Source organism: Glycine soja, chromosome 5 (assembly GCF_004193775.1).
Source record: "Glycine soja cultivar W05 chromosome 5, ASM419377v2, whole genome shotgun sequence".
In the NCBI taxonomy this organism is placed as follows: Eukaryota; Viridiplantae; Streptophyta; class Magnoliopsida; order Fabales; family Fabaceae; genus Glycine; species Glycine soja.
The window spans coordinates 30264945-30284228 of NC_041006.1; the positions used below are offsets into that span (position 1 = coordinate 30264945).

The 19284-nt window shown below is 38.5% G+C and overlaps 1 protein-coding gene across 1 annotated transcript; it reads left to right on the top strand.

Moving 5' to 3' along the window:
* The first annotated feature begins 9747 nt into the window (after positions 1–9747).
* LOC114411281 lies at positions 9748–10365 on the top strand. The gene has a single exon (XM_028375010.1). It carries the CDS (start codon positions 9748–9750, stop codon positions 10363–10365), a length of 618 nt encoding a protein of 205 aa, XP_028230811.1.
* Positions 10366–19284: the final 8919 nt, after the last annotated feature.

Genomic DNA, 19284 nt, shown 5'->3' on the forward strand with positions numbered 1-19284 from the left:
AAATATATTCCGCTTCTGCAGTAGATAAGGCAACATTGTTTTGTTTCTTACTATGCCAAGAAACTAGAGAAGATCCAATGAATTGACAAGTTCCACTTGTGCTCTTTCTATCTGTTTTAGAACCGACAAAGTCTGAATCAGAGTATCTTATTAAGGTGCATGTGGAATTCCTAGGATACCATAAACCTATATTCATAGTGCCTAATAAATATCTTATGATGCTTTTAACGGCACTAAGATGTGATTGTTTGGGATTTGATTGAAATCTAGCACACATACACACACTAAACATTATATCAGGTCTACTAGCAGATAAATAAAGATGGGATCTGATCATACCTCGATATTTCTTAACATCTATTGGCTGACTAGTTTCATCTTTATCTAAATAGCAAGTAGTGCTCATTGGTGTAGCCATGTGCTTAGCATTTTCCATGCCGAATCTGTGAATTAACTCTCTGCAGTACTTGGATTGATTGACAAATATACCAGCCTTGGTTTGTTTAATTTGTAATCCAAGAAAGAAATTAAGTTCTCCCATCATTGACATTTCAAACTCACTTTGCATGTCATGAGAGAATTCCTTGCACAATAATTCATTAGTAGATCCAAAAATAATATCATCAACATAAATTTGAACCAATAAAATATCATGTGATTTTCTCTTTATAAAAATGGTAGTATCTACTTTGCCTCTAGAGAATTCCTTTTCTAAAAGGAACTTACTCAAACGCTAATACCAAGCCCTAGGGGCTTGCTTTAAGCCATATAAAGCCTTTTTTAATTTAAAAACAAGATTAGGCTTGTCTGAGTTTTCAAATCCAGGGGGTTGATCTACATATACTTCCTCTTGAATAAATCCATTTAAGAATGCACTTTTTACATCCATTTGATAAAGCTTAAAATTCATTATGGATGCATAGGCTAATAACATTCTGATGGCTTCTAATCTAGCAACTGGAGCATATGTCTCCTCATAATCTATTCCTTCTTCTTGATTATATCCTTTGGCGACTAATCTAGCCTTATTCCTTGTAACTATGCCATTTTCATCTAATTTATTTCTAAAAACCCATTTTGTTCCAATGATTGGGTAGTTTTCAGGTTTCTCAACTAACTCCCAAACATTATTTCTTTCAAATTGGTTTAGTTCTTCCTGCATAGCTATTATCTAATTTTCATTTATTATGGCTTCATTTAAATTTTTAGGTTCAATCATAGATACAAAAACCATGTTATTGCATAAATATTTGAGAAATTGTCTAGTTGTTACCCCTGTTGAGATGTCACCAATGATATTGTCAAGGGGATGATCTCTTGAAGTTTTCCACTCTCTTGGAAAATCATTATTTGCTTTGACTTCTACTGGTGGATCTTCATTGCTTCCTTCTCCTTTTCCATTAGAATCTTGTTCATGAATGTGCATTTGTTCCAAAGATTCTACAATATCATCTAAAATATCCTTTCTTGGAGAAATAGCATTAGACTCATCAAAGGATACATGAATTGATTCTTCAATTGTCATTGTTATCTTATTATATATTCTATAAGCTTTACTATGCAAAGAATATCCAAGGAAATCTAATTCTGGTTTTGGATTAGATAACTAGATTAGCTTCTCTAGTGATAGAAAGTGAACCAGTATAAAAAGGTTGTGTATTTCTTCTCTTGATTTGATCTTTATCTCTCATTTAAGTATTAATTAGTTTTCAAAAAGGTTCAAGATATATCTTTGTGAAAGAAAGAACTCTAATGAAGGATCTGGTGCAAATGGTGAATGGATTAAGTATTGATTGAGTTCGATTTATGAAAAGTTTTGTGATATGATCCGCACAAAAGAATTTTTTTGTAACTGGTTTTAAAAGTTCATTTTGTTTCGAAAACCAATTCACCCCCCTCTTGATTTGTTGAGTACCGTCATCTTTTTCAATATACTCCATTTTGTCATTTTTTTGGCCTAGCCAAACAAATTCTCATTAGGCCACAACTCCCCTCTATCACATTTCTGGCCCAACCGAAGGCAAATCTAGTTGGGCTGAAACCTCGATGAATCTTAAAGCTCCACTTTGTCTCACTCTGGCCCAGTCGAAACAAGGTCTCGTTGGGCTGAAACCACCCTAGAGCTTAATTCTTCACTCTGTCATGCTCTAGCCCAGTTGAACCTAACTCTGGATGGACCAAAATGAAAAGGGGTTATGAATTTTGTAAGTTCCATGGCCATTAATGGCATACCTGTTCGATCGTCAGTAAGTGTACTGATTCACACAAGTAGTATATAAAACGGTAAGACCGAGTATCGTATCCACAAGGAACCTGTTTCACCTAGACTATGTATATTCAGTATGTAAACACTTTTTAACTTTGAAATAAAGTAAAGATTTAATGGTGAATCAGTTTTCAGCAATATTAAACTACTTAGTCAATAGTAAAATACTCAAAGTTGTAGAATGCGACAAATATCATGATAAAAGTGTTAGGGAGTTTCCTACTGAAATTTCTCGTGCCGTATAAAAAGGGTTTTTCTCTATTTAACGTTATCCTAGTGTTCTTACACCGAGAGAATACTCAGACCATGATTCCTCACATGAATGAGCCTAACTCTCTTAGCTTTTGTTCTTGATTCCTCAACAAACTCATTTTAAAAGAGTTGCACTAAGCATACAGTGTAAAATATACTAGATCAATGCATTCTATTCCTAGACACACAGATTTCTAGCTTGCTCTATAAAGTTCTAAGGTTTTAAAGCATTTTCCAACACTAAAAAGACTAACTAAACATACAAATGGGTGATCAAAACACAAGCATGTAAAATAAATGGAGATAGAAGCAAAGAACACCAAAAAATAACATTAAACAAATAGTTAGAACATTACATCAAGAGTTTCAGTAGTTTACTCCCCAACAAAGAAGTTCTAGCCTTCCATTACAAGCAAAGCTTTAACAAATAAAGAAAGAAATGTTTTTGGTGAAAGAAAATGGAAAGAGATGAAGGAGAATGCCTTCTCCAGCCTCTTAGCCCTTCTTCTCTCTGTTTTTCATGTGGTAGATGGCTTGCTAGACTATGGTTGTGTTGGTGGTCTTTTATTTTCCTCCAATCTCAGTGTTTTAAAGGCTCTTGGACTTCTTAACACATGAAGGCTCACTCAGTGAGCATGTCTCGCTGAGCGAGAGTAAGTGAAAATTCGCTAAGCGAGCTTGGGCGTGCTAAGCGCGAGAAGAGACAACATCCTTGCTGGGTGGGCTGGCTGCACGTTGAGTGTGCTGATCTCTAACTTATCCTCTTCTAGGGTTTTGCATCCGCTAAGTGAACTGGCTGCCTCGCTAAGCGGATGGGGCTTGCTTAGCCAATCTGCCTCGCTAAGCAAGTTCATCAACAGCTTTTTGCACCTTCTTAGCCCTTCTTCTCTCTATGTTTCATGTGGTAGATGGCTTGCTAGACTATGGTTGTGTTGGTGGTCTTTTATTTTCCTCCAATCTCATTGTTTTAAAGGCTCTTAGACTTCTCAGCACATGAAGGCTCGCTCAGCAAGAGTAAATGAAAATTCGCTAAGCGAGCTTGGGCGTGCTAAGCGTGAGAAGAGACAACGTTCTCGCTGGGCGGGCTGGCTACACGCTGAGCGTGCTGATCTCTGACTTATCCTTTTCTAGGGTTTTGCATCCGCTAAGTGAACTGGCTGCCTTGCTAAGAGGATGGGGCTCGCTTAGCCAATCTGCCTCGCTAAACGAGTTCATCAACAGCTTTTTGTACCTTCTCTTCTTTGGCCTACAGACTGAGTTGAATTAAACATTAGGTCACAAAAAATGGAGTTTCTACTCTATAAAATCACACAAGAAAGAAAATATATACAATTTCTACAAAAAGAACCATAAATTTGAGACACATTGCTATTTTCTTGCAAATTTTCAATACAATAATAATTCATGAATAGAAATTAACAATACCCACTAATCCCAATTGTGCACCCAAACTCACATACATCAATAAAAACCAAAAACATCATCATTCCTAGCATTAATCACACAACCAAAACATTAATCAAACCAAATTTAGAGCTTCCCTTACCCTAAGAATTAACCCTAAACCTTGAAGAAACTATGGAGGAGGCTTGGTGATCCAAGAATGATCTTTACTTAGTTTTTTCGATGAAATAAATTAGAGGAGACCTAGCTCAATACCAAAATAAGTTTCAATTAAATTTTGATCCTTCAATCAAGAGTTTGGATGAGATCCATTTCCCAAGATCTTGGTAGAAGAGAAGGAATGAACCAAGATATCAAAGAGAGGGAGAAAATGAGCTTACCAGCTCATAAATCAACTATGAAGCTCTAGAGAAGTAAGAAATGGGTCTTCGAGGTGCAAGAACTCAAAATATCCTTATGCTAGGAAGTGGGTTTCTCGAGAAAGGGAAGAAAATGAAGGAAATGGGAGAAAATGGAGAAGGTTCTACGTTAAAGGCTAAAGAGTTGATTTAAAATTTCTATTTGTCCCCTTTATTTCTTCTAAACACATCTTTTTTTTTTCTACAACTAAAGGAAACCCACCTATATAAGTTCCAAGAATCTCATACCTCGTACTCTAGGCCAAACACTCATGAAAGTTATCAGTAATTCTATGCTACGTAACAAAACAATCTACTTATTAAATTCAGTTATGAATATCATGAACCTAAATTTAATTTCCTCTTATAATATTTATCAAACATTTAACATACCTTACAAAAATCCATAGTGTTACAATGTCCAAATCATGAGTATTACTAATTAGTTTAATTTAAATATATTATAAATTTGGATCAGAATTAATATATATTAATGTTATCAATTAATCTAAATAATACACACATATATTAGTCATAATTAACTCAAATTAAATATTTTTTCAAAAGAATAAAAATGGTAAAATCATGATTTACTATTTACTTTCATTTGAATATGTTATTACTTTTAATTATAATGTATATTGATGTTATCAATTAATCTAAATCAAAAAATATATTGATCATAAGGCAAAGAAATCAAGTTCAATTGATTAAGCATAACGTGTACGTTATTGTAAATTTTTTAACAGCATCTTTGATTCCTACAAATAAAAAAATAAATGATCATAATTATCTTAAATTTAATATTTTAAAAAATAATTAAATATTCAAATCTTGAATATTACTAATTAGGACTGTGTCCTCTATTTGGAGGATAAAGTGTACCCATATAAACGCTTCATTATATTGGATAGTCAAGATCTTTACATCTCAAAATTAGTAATAACGAAATAAAAATATTCATCATAAATTATTCAATAACTACATCCTCTTTCTCGCGATCCTTCTCTCCACATGTATATCAAAACCCAAATTGCATATTAAATATTCATGGATATTATTGTATATAGAAAAAAGTTAAATATATATTTTTATCTCTAATAAATATTTATTTTTTTTATGTTTATTTCCAATAAATTTTTGTTTTACATTGAGTTTCTAAGAAAATAAATTTATTTTTAGTCTTTGATATTTTATTTTAGTCCTTGATAAATTAGTGAGTTTTGTGTTGGTTTCTTGATAAATTAATAAATTCTGTTTTAGTCCCAACTAATTACAAATAAAAAAAACTTTATCAAGAAAAAATATAAAATTCATTAATTTATCATTAACTATAAAAATGCTAAGGACTAAAAAGAATTATTTTATGAAGAATTTAACATATAACAATTTTTTTAAAAAAATAAACTAAAAATTAAATATTTATTAGAGATAAAAAAATATTATAGCAAAAATCTTCACATATGATCATTGTAGATTATAAGTAGTACCCCATATGAAGATAATTAATTCAAAAGGTGTGTATCAAGGGTGCTTTTTGGTAAAGGAGCTTCAGTTAGATATTCAAGTCGGGAAGCGCATAATATTAAGAAGTAATTTAATTTCCCGATATCCCAATTTGATTCAACCCAAAAAAGTTTGCATAATTGAGGCTACTTACTTTCCCTTTTCTGGAAGAAAAACAGAGAAATAAAGGGAAGAGGTAACAAAAAAATAAGGATATTGAGAACGGGGAGGATGTACTCGATCTCATGTGAACTTTTTTCCAGTCGTGATCTTCATCTCAAAAGATAAATGTTAGACGCGACCAAATATTGCAGGTACCATCGCAGTATCGGTCACAACACAGAAGGTTGCTGGGCCCTGGAGGACAAGATAAAATAACTCATACAAGATGGGTATCTAGCCCAGTTTGTGAAGAGGACGGACAATTCCCTGGTTGGTTCTCCAAAGGCTCTCAAAACCCAAGGTCCGCCCATGGTGAGTCTCACCAAAACCCAAGACGGATAATTCCCTAGTCGGTTCTCCAAAGGCTAGCTAAACCCAAGGTCCGCCCTTAGTGAGTCTCTCCAAAACCAAGGACGGATAATGTCTTGGTCGGTTCTCCAAAGGGCTCGCAAAACCCAAGGTCCGTCCTTGGTGAGTCCTACAGGTATTAGTCGTTATTTACAACTAACTTTTGTATTGAATAGTTACAAGAAATTAGCCTCTTTCCTCCAATTTATGGTTCTTTTTGTAGGATTAGAAGGTTCTTGCAGCTGGTATCTCGCTAAGCGAGGTTTATGCACTTAGCGAGTGACATCCGCTAAGCGAGGCACTCAGCTCGCTTAGTGTGATAGGAAACCCTAGAAGAGGATCAGCTAGAGATGTGCTCGCCCAGCGCGCCGTAAAGCTCACCCAGCGAGTCGTTTGTCTCTTCTCGTGCTTAGCGCACCTAGCTCGCTAAGGCAAAATTCACTTACTCGCGGTTAGCGAGCCAATCTCGTTAAGCAAGCCTTCAGAATCTGAAACGTCAAGGAGCCTTTAAAACACTAAAGTTGGTGGAAACTAAAAAGAGGAGTCGAAAAAATAGAGCCAAGGGAGAAGCTAGAGCAAAAAAAAAAACAAGCCTCCATGAGAGTTTTAGGTTAGAGGAGTGAGATTAGGGTTCTAGAGGTTGGAGGAGACATCCTCAACCATTCTTAGCCATTTTCTTCCCTCAAAATCTATCCTTTGTGCTGAAAGTTCATTATTTGTAATGGAAGACTAAACCTCTTGTTGGGAAGTTCTGCTGAACCTTTGATATAAAATTCTTCTACTATCTATTTAATGTTGTTTTTATGTGTTCATTGCTTCTATCTATGCTTATTTTTGCATGTTTGTGGCTTGATCACCCATTTGTATGTATAGTTAGGATTTTTAGTACTGGGAAGTGCTTTAAAACCTTAGAACTTGATAGAGCAAGCTAGAAAACTGTATGACTAAGAATGGAGTGTAGTGATTTAGTCCTTATTATGCTGTAATCTTAATGCAACTCATTTAAACTAAGTTTGTTGAGGGATCAAGGATGAGGTTTAAATAGAGTTAGGCCCATTCACTCGAGGGATCTTGGTTTGGGTAGTTTTTCAGCATAAGAACACTAAGATAACGTTAAATAAAGAAAAATACATAGCAGCATCAAAGTAGATTCAGTAGAACGACCCAACGCTTTTTACTTGGCTGTTTTTACTTCTTAATCTCTGGATATTTTAGTTTGTATTTAACTAGATTTCTGCACAAAAATCCACCTTGACATTTACTTTGTTTTTAATGGTGTTCAAATGTTTGCTTATTGAACATATATTTTTTGAGTGAAACAAGTTTCCTGTGGATTCGATACTCGGCTCTTACCATTTTATATTACTTGTGCGACTCGGTGCACTTGTCGATTAGCATCGGAGAGGAGTGAAACAAGTTTTTGGCGCCGTTGCCGGAGAATTTCTTTCCACTTAGATAGTATAGTTCAGTTTGTAGACATTTATTCTTTATTCTTTTATTGATTTTGTGAATAGGTAGGTAGAATTTAATTTCTCTTGATTTGGTTAACTACTATTTTGTTTTGTGCCTTTTGTATGCGAGGTAACTCTTCTGCAGGTAATTTAGCTCCATTAGATTTGGAAATATAAGCCACTTGCAGGAGAAACAATGTAGAGAGAAGGAGAAAATTTTTGCAGGAAAGGACAATACAACCAAGTTTGGAGGAAACTCAATCATCTGAATCATCTTCAGCATTCCTAGAGTTAAGAGAATCCGAAGTAGGTGCATCAGAAGCTCATATCATGGCTGAAGATCAACCACAGAGGGTTACTCTTAAAGATTATTCTAGCTCGACCATGCCGCAATTCTTCACAAGTATCGCACAGTTGGAAGTTCAGGCTCACAACGTCACATATCCTCATTCCTTGATTCAGCTGATTCAAGGAAATTTGTTTCATGGATTTCCAAATGAAGACCCTTACGCATACTTGGCTACTTATATTGAAATCTACAACACAGTGAAAATTGCAGGTGTGTCGGAGGATGCAGTAAGACTTAGCTTGTGTTTCATTCTCCTTGGCTGGAGAAGCCAATAGGTGGCTGCATTCGTTCAAGGGAAATAGTTTGAAGACTTAGGAAAAGGTTGTGGAAAAGTTTTTGAAGAAGTATTTTCTTAAGTCCAAGACAGCTAAAGGCAAGGCAGCTATCTCCTCATTTCATCAATTTCCAGATGAATCCTTGAGTGAAGCACTTGAGAGATTCCGTAGCTTGTTGCGGAAAACTCCAACTCATGGATTCTTCAAGCCGATTCAACTGAATATTTCTATAGATGGTTTAAGGCCACAATCCAAGCAGTTATTGGATGCTTCTGTTGGAGGAAAAATTAAATTGAAGACACCTGAAGAAGCTATTGAACTTATTAAAATATATGGCTGTTAGTGATCATTCTATTTTGCGTGATCGGACTCATGTACCTATAAAGAGAAGCTTGCTAGAGCTTTCTTCACAAGATGCACTATTGGCACAGAACAAGCTGCTAGCTAAGAAGCTAGAATCATTGACGGAAACATTTAGTAAGCTGCCAACCCAATTACAAGCGACTCAACCTTCACATTCAGCAGTTCTGCAAGTTGGAGGCTGCGGCATATATGGAGGAGCACATGAATCTGGTTGCTATATACCCCTTGATGATGCTACAAAGGAGGTGAATTATATGGGAAATCAGCACCGACCAGGATTTAATGCAAGTGGATTTTTAGGTTATCAGCAAGGTTCCCATTTTAATCAGAATCAAGGGCAATGGAGGTCTCATCTTGGAAACCAATTCAACAAAGACCAAGGTGGACCATCCAACAGGCCTCAAAATCAAGGGCCTAGCCTTTATGAGAGGACAACCAAGCTGGAGGATACTTTGGCTCAATTCATGCAAGTTTCTATGTCCAATCACAAGAGCACAGAGTCTGCCATAAAGAACCTGGAGATTCAAGTAGGACAGCTAGCTAAGCAGATAGTTGAAAATTCTTCTGGAAGTTTTGGGGCGAATACTGAGAAAAATCCCAAAGAAGAATGCAAGGTTGTCATGACTAGAAAGAAGGTAACTATGGTCGAAGATGAAGAGAGGACTAGTGATGAGCAAGAGTAAGTAGCCGAAGGAGAAGAAGAAAAAGAAAAAGAAGAAGATCAGGTGAGGGAGAAAAAAATAAATGACGAGGAAGCAAAAAAAATGAAAAAAAGAGAGAGAATGAGAAAGAAAAGAAGACAAAGAGTGAGTTGGCCAGAGAAAAGAAGAAGGAGGTTATCTCATATTTAGGGAAGGAAGCACAATATCCTTTGGTGCCGTCCAAGAAAGACAAGGAATGACACTTTGCTCGTTTCCTTGACATCTTCAAGAAATTGGAGATAACTATCCAATTTGGAGAAGCCATACAACAAATGTCACTTTACTCCAAGTTTCTGAAAGATTTGCTGACCAAGAAGCGCAAATATATCCACAAAGATAACATTGTGGTGGAGGGAAACTGTAGTGCTATTATTCAAAGAGTCCTTCCACCTAAATACAAGGATCCAGGGAGTGTTACAATCCCTTGCTCTATTGGTGCAGTGTCTGTTGGGAAAATCCTCATTAACTTGGGGGCCATCATAAACTTGATGCCTCTCTCCATGTACAGAAGGATTGGAGAGCTGGAAATTATGCCAACAAGAATGACATTGCAGCTGGCAGATGGATTGATCACAAGGCCTTATGGCGTGGTTGAAGATGTTTTGGTTAAGGTGCGACGATTCACCTTCCGTGCAGACTTCGTGATCATGGATATTGAAAAGGATGCTGAAATCCCGCTAATTTTAGGCTGTCCCTTCATGTTAACCGCCAATTGTATGGTGGATATGGGGAAAGGTAATCTGCAAATAGGAATAGATGATCAAAAGATCACATTTGATTTGTTTGATGCAGAGAAGCACTCACTTGACTGGAATGTTTGTGCTAAGGTGGATGAAGTTGAGAATGAGATGGTTCTGATGGCTAGAGCCAAGATTGCTCCAGACCCTTGAGGTAATATGCATCAAGCTAGTGACGTTAAAGAAGCACTTACTGGGAGGCAACCCAACTCTTTTTCCTTTATTTTCTTAATCATTGCATATAGTTAGGTTTCAACTTGTTTGTGATTGCTAGAGTAAGTCATCAACCTGTTTTGTATGATAAATGGGGTTATTAAAGCTTCTCTGAAGTTGTGGATGAGGAATAACTTAGAAATTTTTTTCAGTCATCCACTCGCTCAGCACGCGCTATGCGCTAAGCGAATCATCCTTCATACATCGAGTAAGTCATCACTCGCGCTAAGCGCGTCAACCCCTACCCATTGGCTGAAAGGGTCTCGCTAAGCGAGACAGTTGCACTAAGCCCAAAAACCTCTCTTGAATTGCATTTAATGGAATTGGACTAAGTGAGCCAGCTTGCTAAGCGCGACATATAGTCTTGCTAAGCGCATCTATGCACTAAGCGCAATTATCTCTCTGCCTGGACCCCCTTATTAATTGGGCCCAATGGGTCATACCTGCTAAGCCCAAATCCCTCTCTAGAATGGCATTGCGCTGAGTGAGACCATCTCGCTAAGCGCGACCCCATTACTGCATCTCGAGGCATTTAATTCGCTAAACCGGCCACGTCTCGCTTAGCGAAAGTTGCAGACCAATCAGAGCTATAGAACTCGCTAAGCGCGTGTCTTCGCGCTAAGCCCAAATCCATCTCGGGTTTTTCAATTCTCGAATTGGGCTAAGCGAGTTTATCTCGCTAAGTGTGTGAAATTAAAATTTGAAAATTCAAACGTCACTGAGTGCTTGCTTAGCGAGTCACCCGCGCTAAGCGAGGCAGTCAAAACTGCAAAAAATAAGACATAACTGCCTTAGGCAATTACCTTTATGCATTTTATAGCATTCCTTCCTCCCCATTATTGGCATTTACTTGCTTCTGCAATGTGCTCACCTTGCTTCCCTGCTTCTTTTGCCTTCATCTTCACTCACTAACTTCTACAATCCAAGTAAGTACTTCTGTTTACCGTTTAATTTCTATTTTTGAACCCTAGGGTAGGAGACAATTTATCTTCTCTGTGAATTATTGTTTATGCATTGTTGATGATGTTCATTGGTTAGTGTTTAGATAGCATGTTGTTAAGGGTTTCATTTCACGTATAATGTAAGTTTATTTCATGCATTTTGATTAGATTCTTAGGTCTGTTAGTAGCTGGTGAGTAGGGGCTGTGAAGCCCCACTTGTTCTGGAAATTTTGATGTACTCGCTAAGCGAGTTCATCAATTTTGGATGAATTTTTGGGTTTTTTGATGAACTCACTAAGCCGGCCTTGTCCCATTAAGCGTGTTCATCATTTCTGTTGAATTTATGTTTTTCTGTATGAACTCGCTACGCCACTGCACTTGGGCTTAGCGAGTGTTTAAATTTCCAGTTTTAATTTATGGGTTTGTATGAACTCGCTAAGGCGGCATGCCGCACTAAGCGAGTTAGTTTAGTTAGGATAGAGGCTATGAGGCTTTTAGTATTCTATTGGCGGCTAAGCGAGTCAGACTCACTAAGCCCAGGGCAATTTAGTGTTATGAAATTTTGTTCATGCGCTAAGTGAGTCATGCTCGATAAGCCCAATTTCTTCTTTGTTTTAGAATAAGGCTTAGCGAGCCAGCCTCGCTAAGCCAATTATGTTCCAGTAGTCAAGTTAGGCTAAGTGCCTGCTAGCACTAAGCCTGTGTAGTGTGCGCTCTAAGCAAGCCTATCTCGCTAAGCGCAATTAGCTCTCTATTTGAGAATAAGGCTTAGCGAGCCATGCTCACTTAGCCATTGTGCTGTGTCAGCTAAGCGAGTGTGTCTCGCTTAGCCAGAGTATTTACTTTTATGTTGTCGCGCTAAGCGCTCCCTGTGCGCTTAGCGTATCCTGTTATTTTCTTAAGGTGCGCTAAGCGAGTCAGTCTCACTAAGCGCCCAATCTGTTTTTATTTTTCTGTTTTCAGTTTTGAATAAAACCTGTCTAATTTCAATTCCTATGATTCTTTTGATGCAGATGGCCTCTAGAAGAGGAAAACAACTACCTCTTGACCTCGGGAACTATATGATACTACTAGATTTATTTTCGAGGTTGCTTGGGAGCCTTATGAGCAAAACGTTCACTCCCGGAACATCCTTCCAGAGAGGAACATTAATCTTTTTGTTACGAAGTACGATGAGTTCTGCAGGGAGCTCGAGCGGAGGCAGTGGCATAAAGCCTTGACCAGGCAGCCTGATGGTCACATAGATGTGGCCCTGGTCAAGGAGTTTTATGCAAACCTTTATGATCCTGAAGATAAGTCCCCGAGGCAAGTCAGAGTGTGGGGCAAGTTGATTAAGTTTGGTGGGGACTCGCTGAACACATTCTTAGAGACCCTAGTGGTTCTGGAGCCCGGGGAATGCTACACTGCTTACTCCAGATTCTGTCACACGCACCCAGACCCTCAGGAGCTTGCTGCCAGACTTTGTATTCTAGGGTGACGTTTCGTTTTAAATGTTGAGGGAGTGCCCTGGAAGCTCCTGAGGAAGGATTTGACCACTCTAGCTCAAACCTGGAGCGTCTTGTCCTTCTCTAACCTTGCCCCTACCTTTCACACGTCCGATCTTAATGTGGATAGGGCGAGGTTGGTTTATGGACTTGTCACGAGGATGGACATGGATGTGGGTTCATTCATTTTTGGCCAGATCTCTCAAATAGCCCAGTCCAACTTCTCTCGACTTGGTTTTCCGGCACTCATCACTGCCTTGTGCATAGCCAGAGGAGTAGTACCAAACTCCCTCACCTTCGAGTCCCTGAGCCCTGCCATTAATTTGGCGTACATCAGGAAGAACTGCTGGAACCTGGATGATCCCATGATCACTTTTTTGGGGACCTGCAAAGCTAGGGCTCGAGGACCATCAGACGCTTCAGCTTCTTCTTCTTCTTCCGCTCCTCCTGCTCCAGCTCCACTTGCACCACCAGCTCCCATTCCTACACCTCTAGTACCCTCTGGCACCTCCGCTCAGAGCTCATACGCCATGGTGCCGATGCTACAGAGCCTTCACCATGGCTTATGCCTGGTGATGTAGAGTATTCATGATTTGGCTCAGCATCGGCCCATCATCAGCATGGAGGACTTTATGGCCCAGGTGGCCTGGCTAGGAGTCCAGCCTTCTCCTTTGGGGGGAGGTGAGGCTCCTACAGCCCAAGAGCCGCAGCCAGAGCCGGAGGCGACGCCCGAGGCCACACTGGAGGAAACTCCAGAGATTACTCCTGCTGCCACACCATCTGAGGCACCTGAGGAGAGAGACGGCGTTGCAGACACAAATTATGTTGCAGACATGGCAATAGCGCAGAGCTCCTGGGACCCCTGGCCCACTCCAGCACTAGATACATCCTTGCTAGCTCAGGATGCCCCTTCCATACCTCAGGATGATCCTACACAAGTGCAGGATGATTGATGACAGGACCTTATTTATTTTTCTCCTTTTAGATACAATTTTTACATTCCAGTTTTAGTTAGTTTATTTACATATTTAGCAAATTTTACAGCTTTTTGGAACAATTTACATTTATATGCAGTGGTTTGTTTTGGTTTTAAAATTTTGTGTTTGTGAATGATTTTGAAATTGATCGATTGTATGACTTGAGTGAATTGTGATGCTAGATCACATGCTTTGAATAAGTATGCAGTAATTAGAAGAGAAAGTGCATGAATTAGGAGCGTTAGTGAAAATGTTAGTTTGTTTGAAAGGTAAATTGTGAAGGTATCATTAGCCATAACCCGGTGAGTGTGTGAGCCTTAATTGTGAGAGAACGACTAGCATTGGGTACCAATTTTTGCATGAATCTCTGAATACTGAATGAATGCATGATTTTGGAAATGATGAAGACTGTGATTGATTGAATTAGCCACTTAGCCAAGCAGCATACCCTGTTCCTGAATTATGAATCCTTTGCACCCATGTTGAGCTTAAATATGATTGATTGAACTGAACTTTAAGCCTGTGAATTATAATCTCCATCTACCTTTCTTTAGGTTGTAGGAGAGCATCATGGTTCAAAGAAAATTTGTCCCAAATTTGGGGGAAGATATTGGGGTGATGATAATTGTGGTAAGACAAATGATAACCACACAGGAAAATTGTGTCAAGAAGCAATAAGTAAAAACTGCTAAAATAAAAAAATAAAAAAGAAAACTTCAAGAATAAGAATATGTGTGTGTTGTTACTTAAGTTAAGTGTCTTATACGTTTATGGCATTTCAATAGAAGTTGGGAATAAAAGAAAAGGTAATCTAAGGATGAATACTCTCGTAGAACCTAAATTTTGCATCCTAGAAAAATCATGAATTGTTTGTAGCCCAGCCTCATTACAAGCTAAGAAAGTCCTTCAGATTCAATTTATGTGTTTGTGATTGTATGGCATGAGATGAAATTCAAAAGTTGAGACTTGTGTTGGTTGTTGATTTGAAGAATTGCCTTAAACACTTGTGCTTATGAGAGAAACAGTGACCGTGAGGATTAGGCTTGATGAACCTTCCTTGATACCTGTCTTGCTTGCAAGCTTATTTCACTTGTGCTGCTTAATGATCATGTTCATATCTTTGAAATTCTGCATATCTTTATGAAGAGTTGTTAATTAAAGTATTGCTTGCCACTTATGTTCATGTGATTGAATGTTTTGGAACAAACACATTTTTGAGTAACCACTATGAATTTTGTCACTTAAGGACAAGTAAACTGTTATTTCTTTGCTTGAGGACAAGCAAAACTATAAATTTAGGGGAGTTTGTTAGTCATTATTTACGACTAACTTTTGTATTGAATAGTTACATGAAATTAGCCTCTTTCCCCCAATTTATGGTTCTTTTTGTAAGAATTGTACATATTTTCATGTTTAATTTGATTCTATACAGTAGATACTCCCATTTTGTGAATTAATGTTGAAACCACTTCAGTTTCAGGCTAAAAGAAGAGAAGGTTCTTGCAGCTGGTGTCTCGCTAAGCGAGGCTTATGCGCTTAGCGAGTGACATCCGCTAAGTGAGGCACTCAGCTCGCTTAGCGTGATAGGAAACCCTAGAAGAGGATTAGCCAGAGATGTGCTCGTCCAACGCGCCACAATGCTCGCCTAGCAAGTCGTTTGTCTCTTCTCGCGCTTAGCGCGCCTAGCTCGCTAAGCAAAAATTCACTTACTCGCGCTTAGCGAGCCAATCTTGCTAAGCGAGCCTTCAGAATCTGAAACGTCAATGAGCCTTTAAAACACTAAAGTTGGCAGAAACTAAGAGGAGTCGAAAAAACAGAGCCAAGGGAGAAGCTAGAGCAACAGAAATAAGCCTCCAAGAGAGTTTTAGGTTAGAGGAGTGAGATTAGGGTTCTAGAGGTTGGAGGAGACATCCTCAACCATTCTTTGCCATTTTCTTCCCTCAAAATCTATCCTTTGTGCTGAAAGTTCATTATTTGTAATGGAAGGTTAAACCTCTTGTTGGGAAGTTCTGCTGAACCTTTGATGTAAAATTCTTCTACTATCTATTTAATGTTGTTTTTATGTGTTCATTGATTCTATCTATGCTTATTTTTGCATGCTTGTGGCTTGATCGCCCATTTGTATGTATAGTTAGGATTTTTAGTACTGGGAAGTGCTTTATAACCTTATAACTTGATAGAGCAAGCTAGAAAACTGTATGTCTAGGAATGAAGTGTAGTGATTTAGTCCTTATTATGCTGTAATCTTAATGAAACTCGTTTAAACTAAGTTTATTGAGGGATCAAGGATGAAGTTTAAATAGAGTTAGGCCCATTCACTCGAGGGATCTTGGTTTGGGTAGTTTTTCAGTATAAGAACACTAAGATAACGTTAAATAGAGAAAAATACATAGCAACATCAAAGTAGATTCAGTAGAACGACCCAACGCTTTTTACTTGACTGTTTTTACTTCTCAATCTCTAGATATTTTAGTTTGTATTTAACTAGATTTCTGCACAAAAATCCACCTTGACATTTACTTTGTTTTTAATGGTGTACAAATGTTTGCTTATTGAACATATATTTTCTGAATGAAACAAGTTCCCTATGGATTCGATACTTGGTTCTTACCGTTTTATATTACTTGTGCGAGTCGGTGCACTTGCCGATTAGCATTGCAGATGAGCGAACAACAGGCTCCTCAAACCTACGGTCCGCCGTGAGTCTCACAGGTCATTTCTCCAAAGGGCTTGTAAAACACAAGGTCCGCTCTTGGTGAGTCCTATAGGCTTGACAAACCCAAGGTTTATCCTTGGTGAGTCTTGTATCTCTAATGGCACGCAAAACCTAAGGTCCACCTATGTTGAGTCTTGGTAAAATCTAGGATGGATGCGTCCCTAGTTGGTTCTCCAAAGGTTTGTCAAACCCAAGGTCCACCCTTGGTATGTCTCATAGGTTGATTCTCCCAAGGCTCGTCAAACCCAAGGCCTGTCCTTGGTGAGTCTCACGGGTTCGCAAAACCCAAGTTTCGCCCTTGGTAAGCCTCAATGCATCTCTACAGGCTTGTCAAACCCCAAGTCAGACCTTAAGGAGCCTTGCTAAAACCTAGGGTAAACACGTCCCCGGTCCAAGGCTCATTAAACACAAGTTCTGCCCTTAGTGAGCCCCTCTTTTGCTAAGTTTCACCCCACAAGAACTCAAGGCACGCAAGGTCTACCTTTGACAATATTTCTTATTCTTAACTTCTATCTATGGAGGAATACAAGTCAACAGAAACATAAAAAACCCAAGGTCTTCCCTTGGTATGAAAACCCAAGGTCCATCCTTGGTACATACTTCTACAAAACCCAATGCACCCCCTTGGTCAGCTCACTCCTTAAGAACCACGATGACCACAGTCAAAGGTCTAGTTTCCACAAGACAAACTACCACCACAATGGTCGTCAAGACCTTTAATCAGGTGAAAGTAATATTTACTCTTCACAACCATCATGGGAGAAGCTCAATAAGACAAGACGACCTATCACCAGACTGGTCTTGCTTATTATCCACTTCTGAGATAATTTCAAACCTGAGATAATTTCATATTATCCACTTCTCTACTTCACAAGAGACCACCAAGGCCTTTCCTCCTACATCGCCAAGGTCTTGCTTCCTACACCGTCAAAGACTTCATTTTCACCATGATGTCCTATTCATACTACCCCAAGTAACGGAGCATTCCATAGACAAAGGCAAACACACAAGACATAACACACGGTCCAAAATTCGTCAACAAAGAAAAGCATGTGCATTGAAGAAAAATAAAAATTATCATAGTTACAAAGCCTATACGACCCAAATTCAACAAAGAAGAAAATAAACAAAGAAACAACGACCTAAACACTAGCCCTAACATCTTGCTCGTCCTCGCCATCCTTCTCCTCAGTAGCTTCCTCTTCAGTGGCAATATCTTCCTCGTCATGCATAACACCGTTCTTCACATCCTTGAAAGGGTAAAAAAGACCCAAGTCAAGGTCTTTAATGAAAAACCCGGCCTGCATGACGGCCTTGTTGAAGCTCTTTTAATGTTGCTTCATGGCCTCTTGCTTATACATTAGCAACTCCTCTTCAAGTTCCTTACTGGCCTCCCTCTCCCTAACCGCCCATAGCTTGGACCTCTAGCCTGGACTCTGACTCCTTCAGCCAGACTTGGAGGTCTGCCACCACCTTGGCAAGCTCATCCTTCTCTGCCGCAATGCCTTCTACCTTGCCAACCAAGTCCTTTTTGTGACACCCTTTACCCCGACATACATATTATATAATATCATACATGAAAATGCGGAATTAATTAAAATGATTTTATTCAATAAACATAAAGAAGCTCACGATGGTAAAAGGTTCACATTGGTGTTAATCATCAAATTAAAAACTTATCAAATAAGGGTATGAAAACATTTTTGGCCCAAAACAAGGCCATTCAATTTTTTTTTTACAAAAAGGAAACAAGTTGTCGCAACATGCCCTTTTTGCGGGTGTGCGAGGCGAGGCTCACGGGTGCGTTTTCCAAGGGAGGAAAGATGCGCGGAGTCGCCACCAACGTTTATTTGTGGAAAACGTCGGAAAAACCAAAGGAAACCGGTCAAAACGAAAATTCTAAGTTCGGGATTTGTATTTACGTTTGAGGAAGGTATTAGCACTTCTCACGTTTGTCTCAAAGGACAACAGCCTATTTTTTAGAATTGTGAAATTGTGATATCTTACCTCTTATTTCCTTATTTATTTTTGAGGTCGACAAAAGCGGGGCTTTTGCTACTACGTACCCTCCATCGAAGAGGAAATCAGACCTACGTAGTTCTTTCTTAAGGGTGAATCACACGATTTTTTTATTACTTGAAAGGTGATCATTTAAAGGCATTGGACCTTAAAAATGATCCATTTACTTGGTAAGGAAAAACTGAGATAATAAACTTTCAAATCCTTTTTTAGTGACTTTTTTGTGGACGAGCTTGACTTGGCGGGTTGATTTTAGCCTTAGTTTCACTTTAGTTATTAGTCAATTCAATTAAGAATGAGAAATCCCAAAAAGAAAACGTCCGATTGATTTTTTCGCTTCATTTTACTAAAAGGTATTTTTTTATTATTATATTATTATTTTACCTCTTTTTTGATTTCCAATGTGGTTACGGCACGACCGAACGGTCGGAATTCATTTTAACAGAAATTAACGGATATTACAAATCAAATGATCGGTGGAAATTTATTTTATGTTTTGATTAGGCGAGAAATGACTTAAATAAATGACTGAAGCACGTCAAAAGGGGGTACGGAAAGTAAATGAAAGCGAGAATAAAAGTACATGAAACAAATGGGGACCACCACGGGTACATAGAATGAATTGAAAAGCTCGGTTTGGGGTACTTACCGGTTGAAGACCGAAGAAAACGAAGAACGAACGATGAATGTCGAAGAACAGTTGAAAATCTTCGCGTAATTAC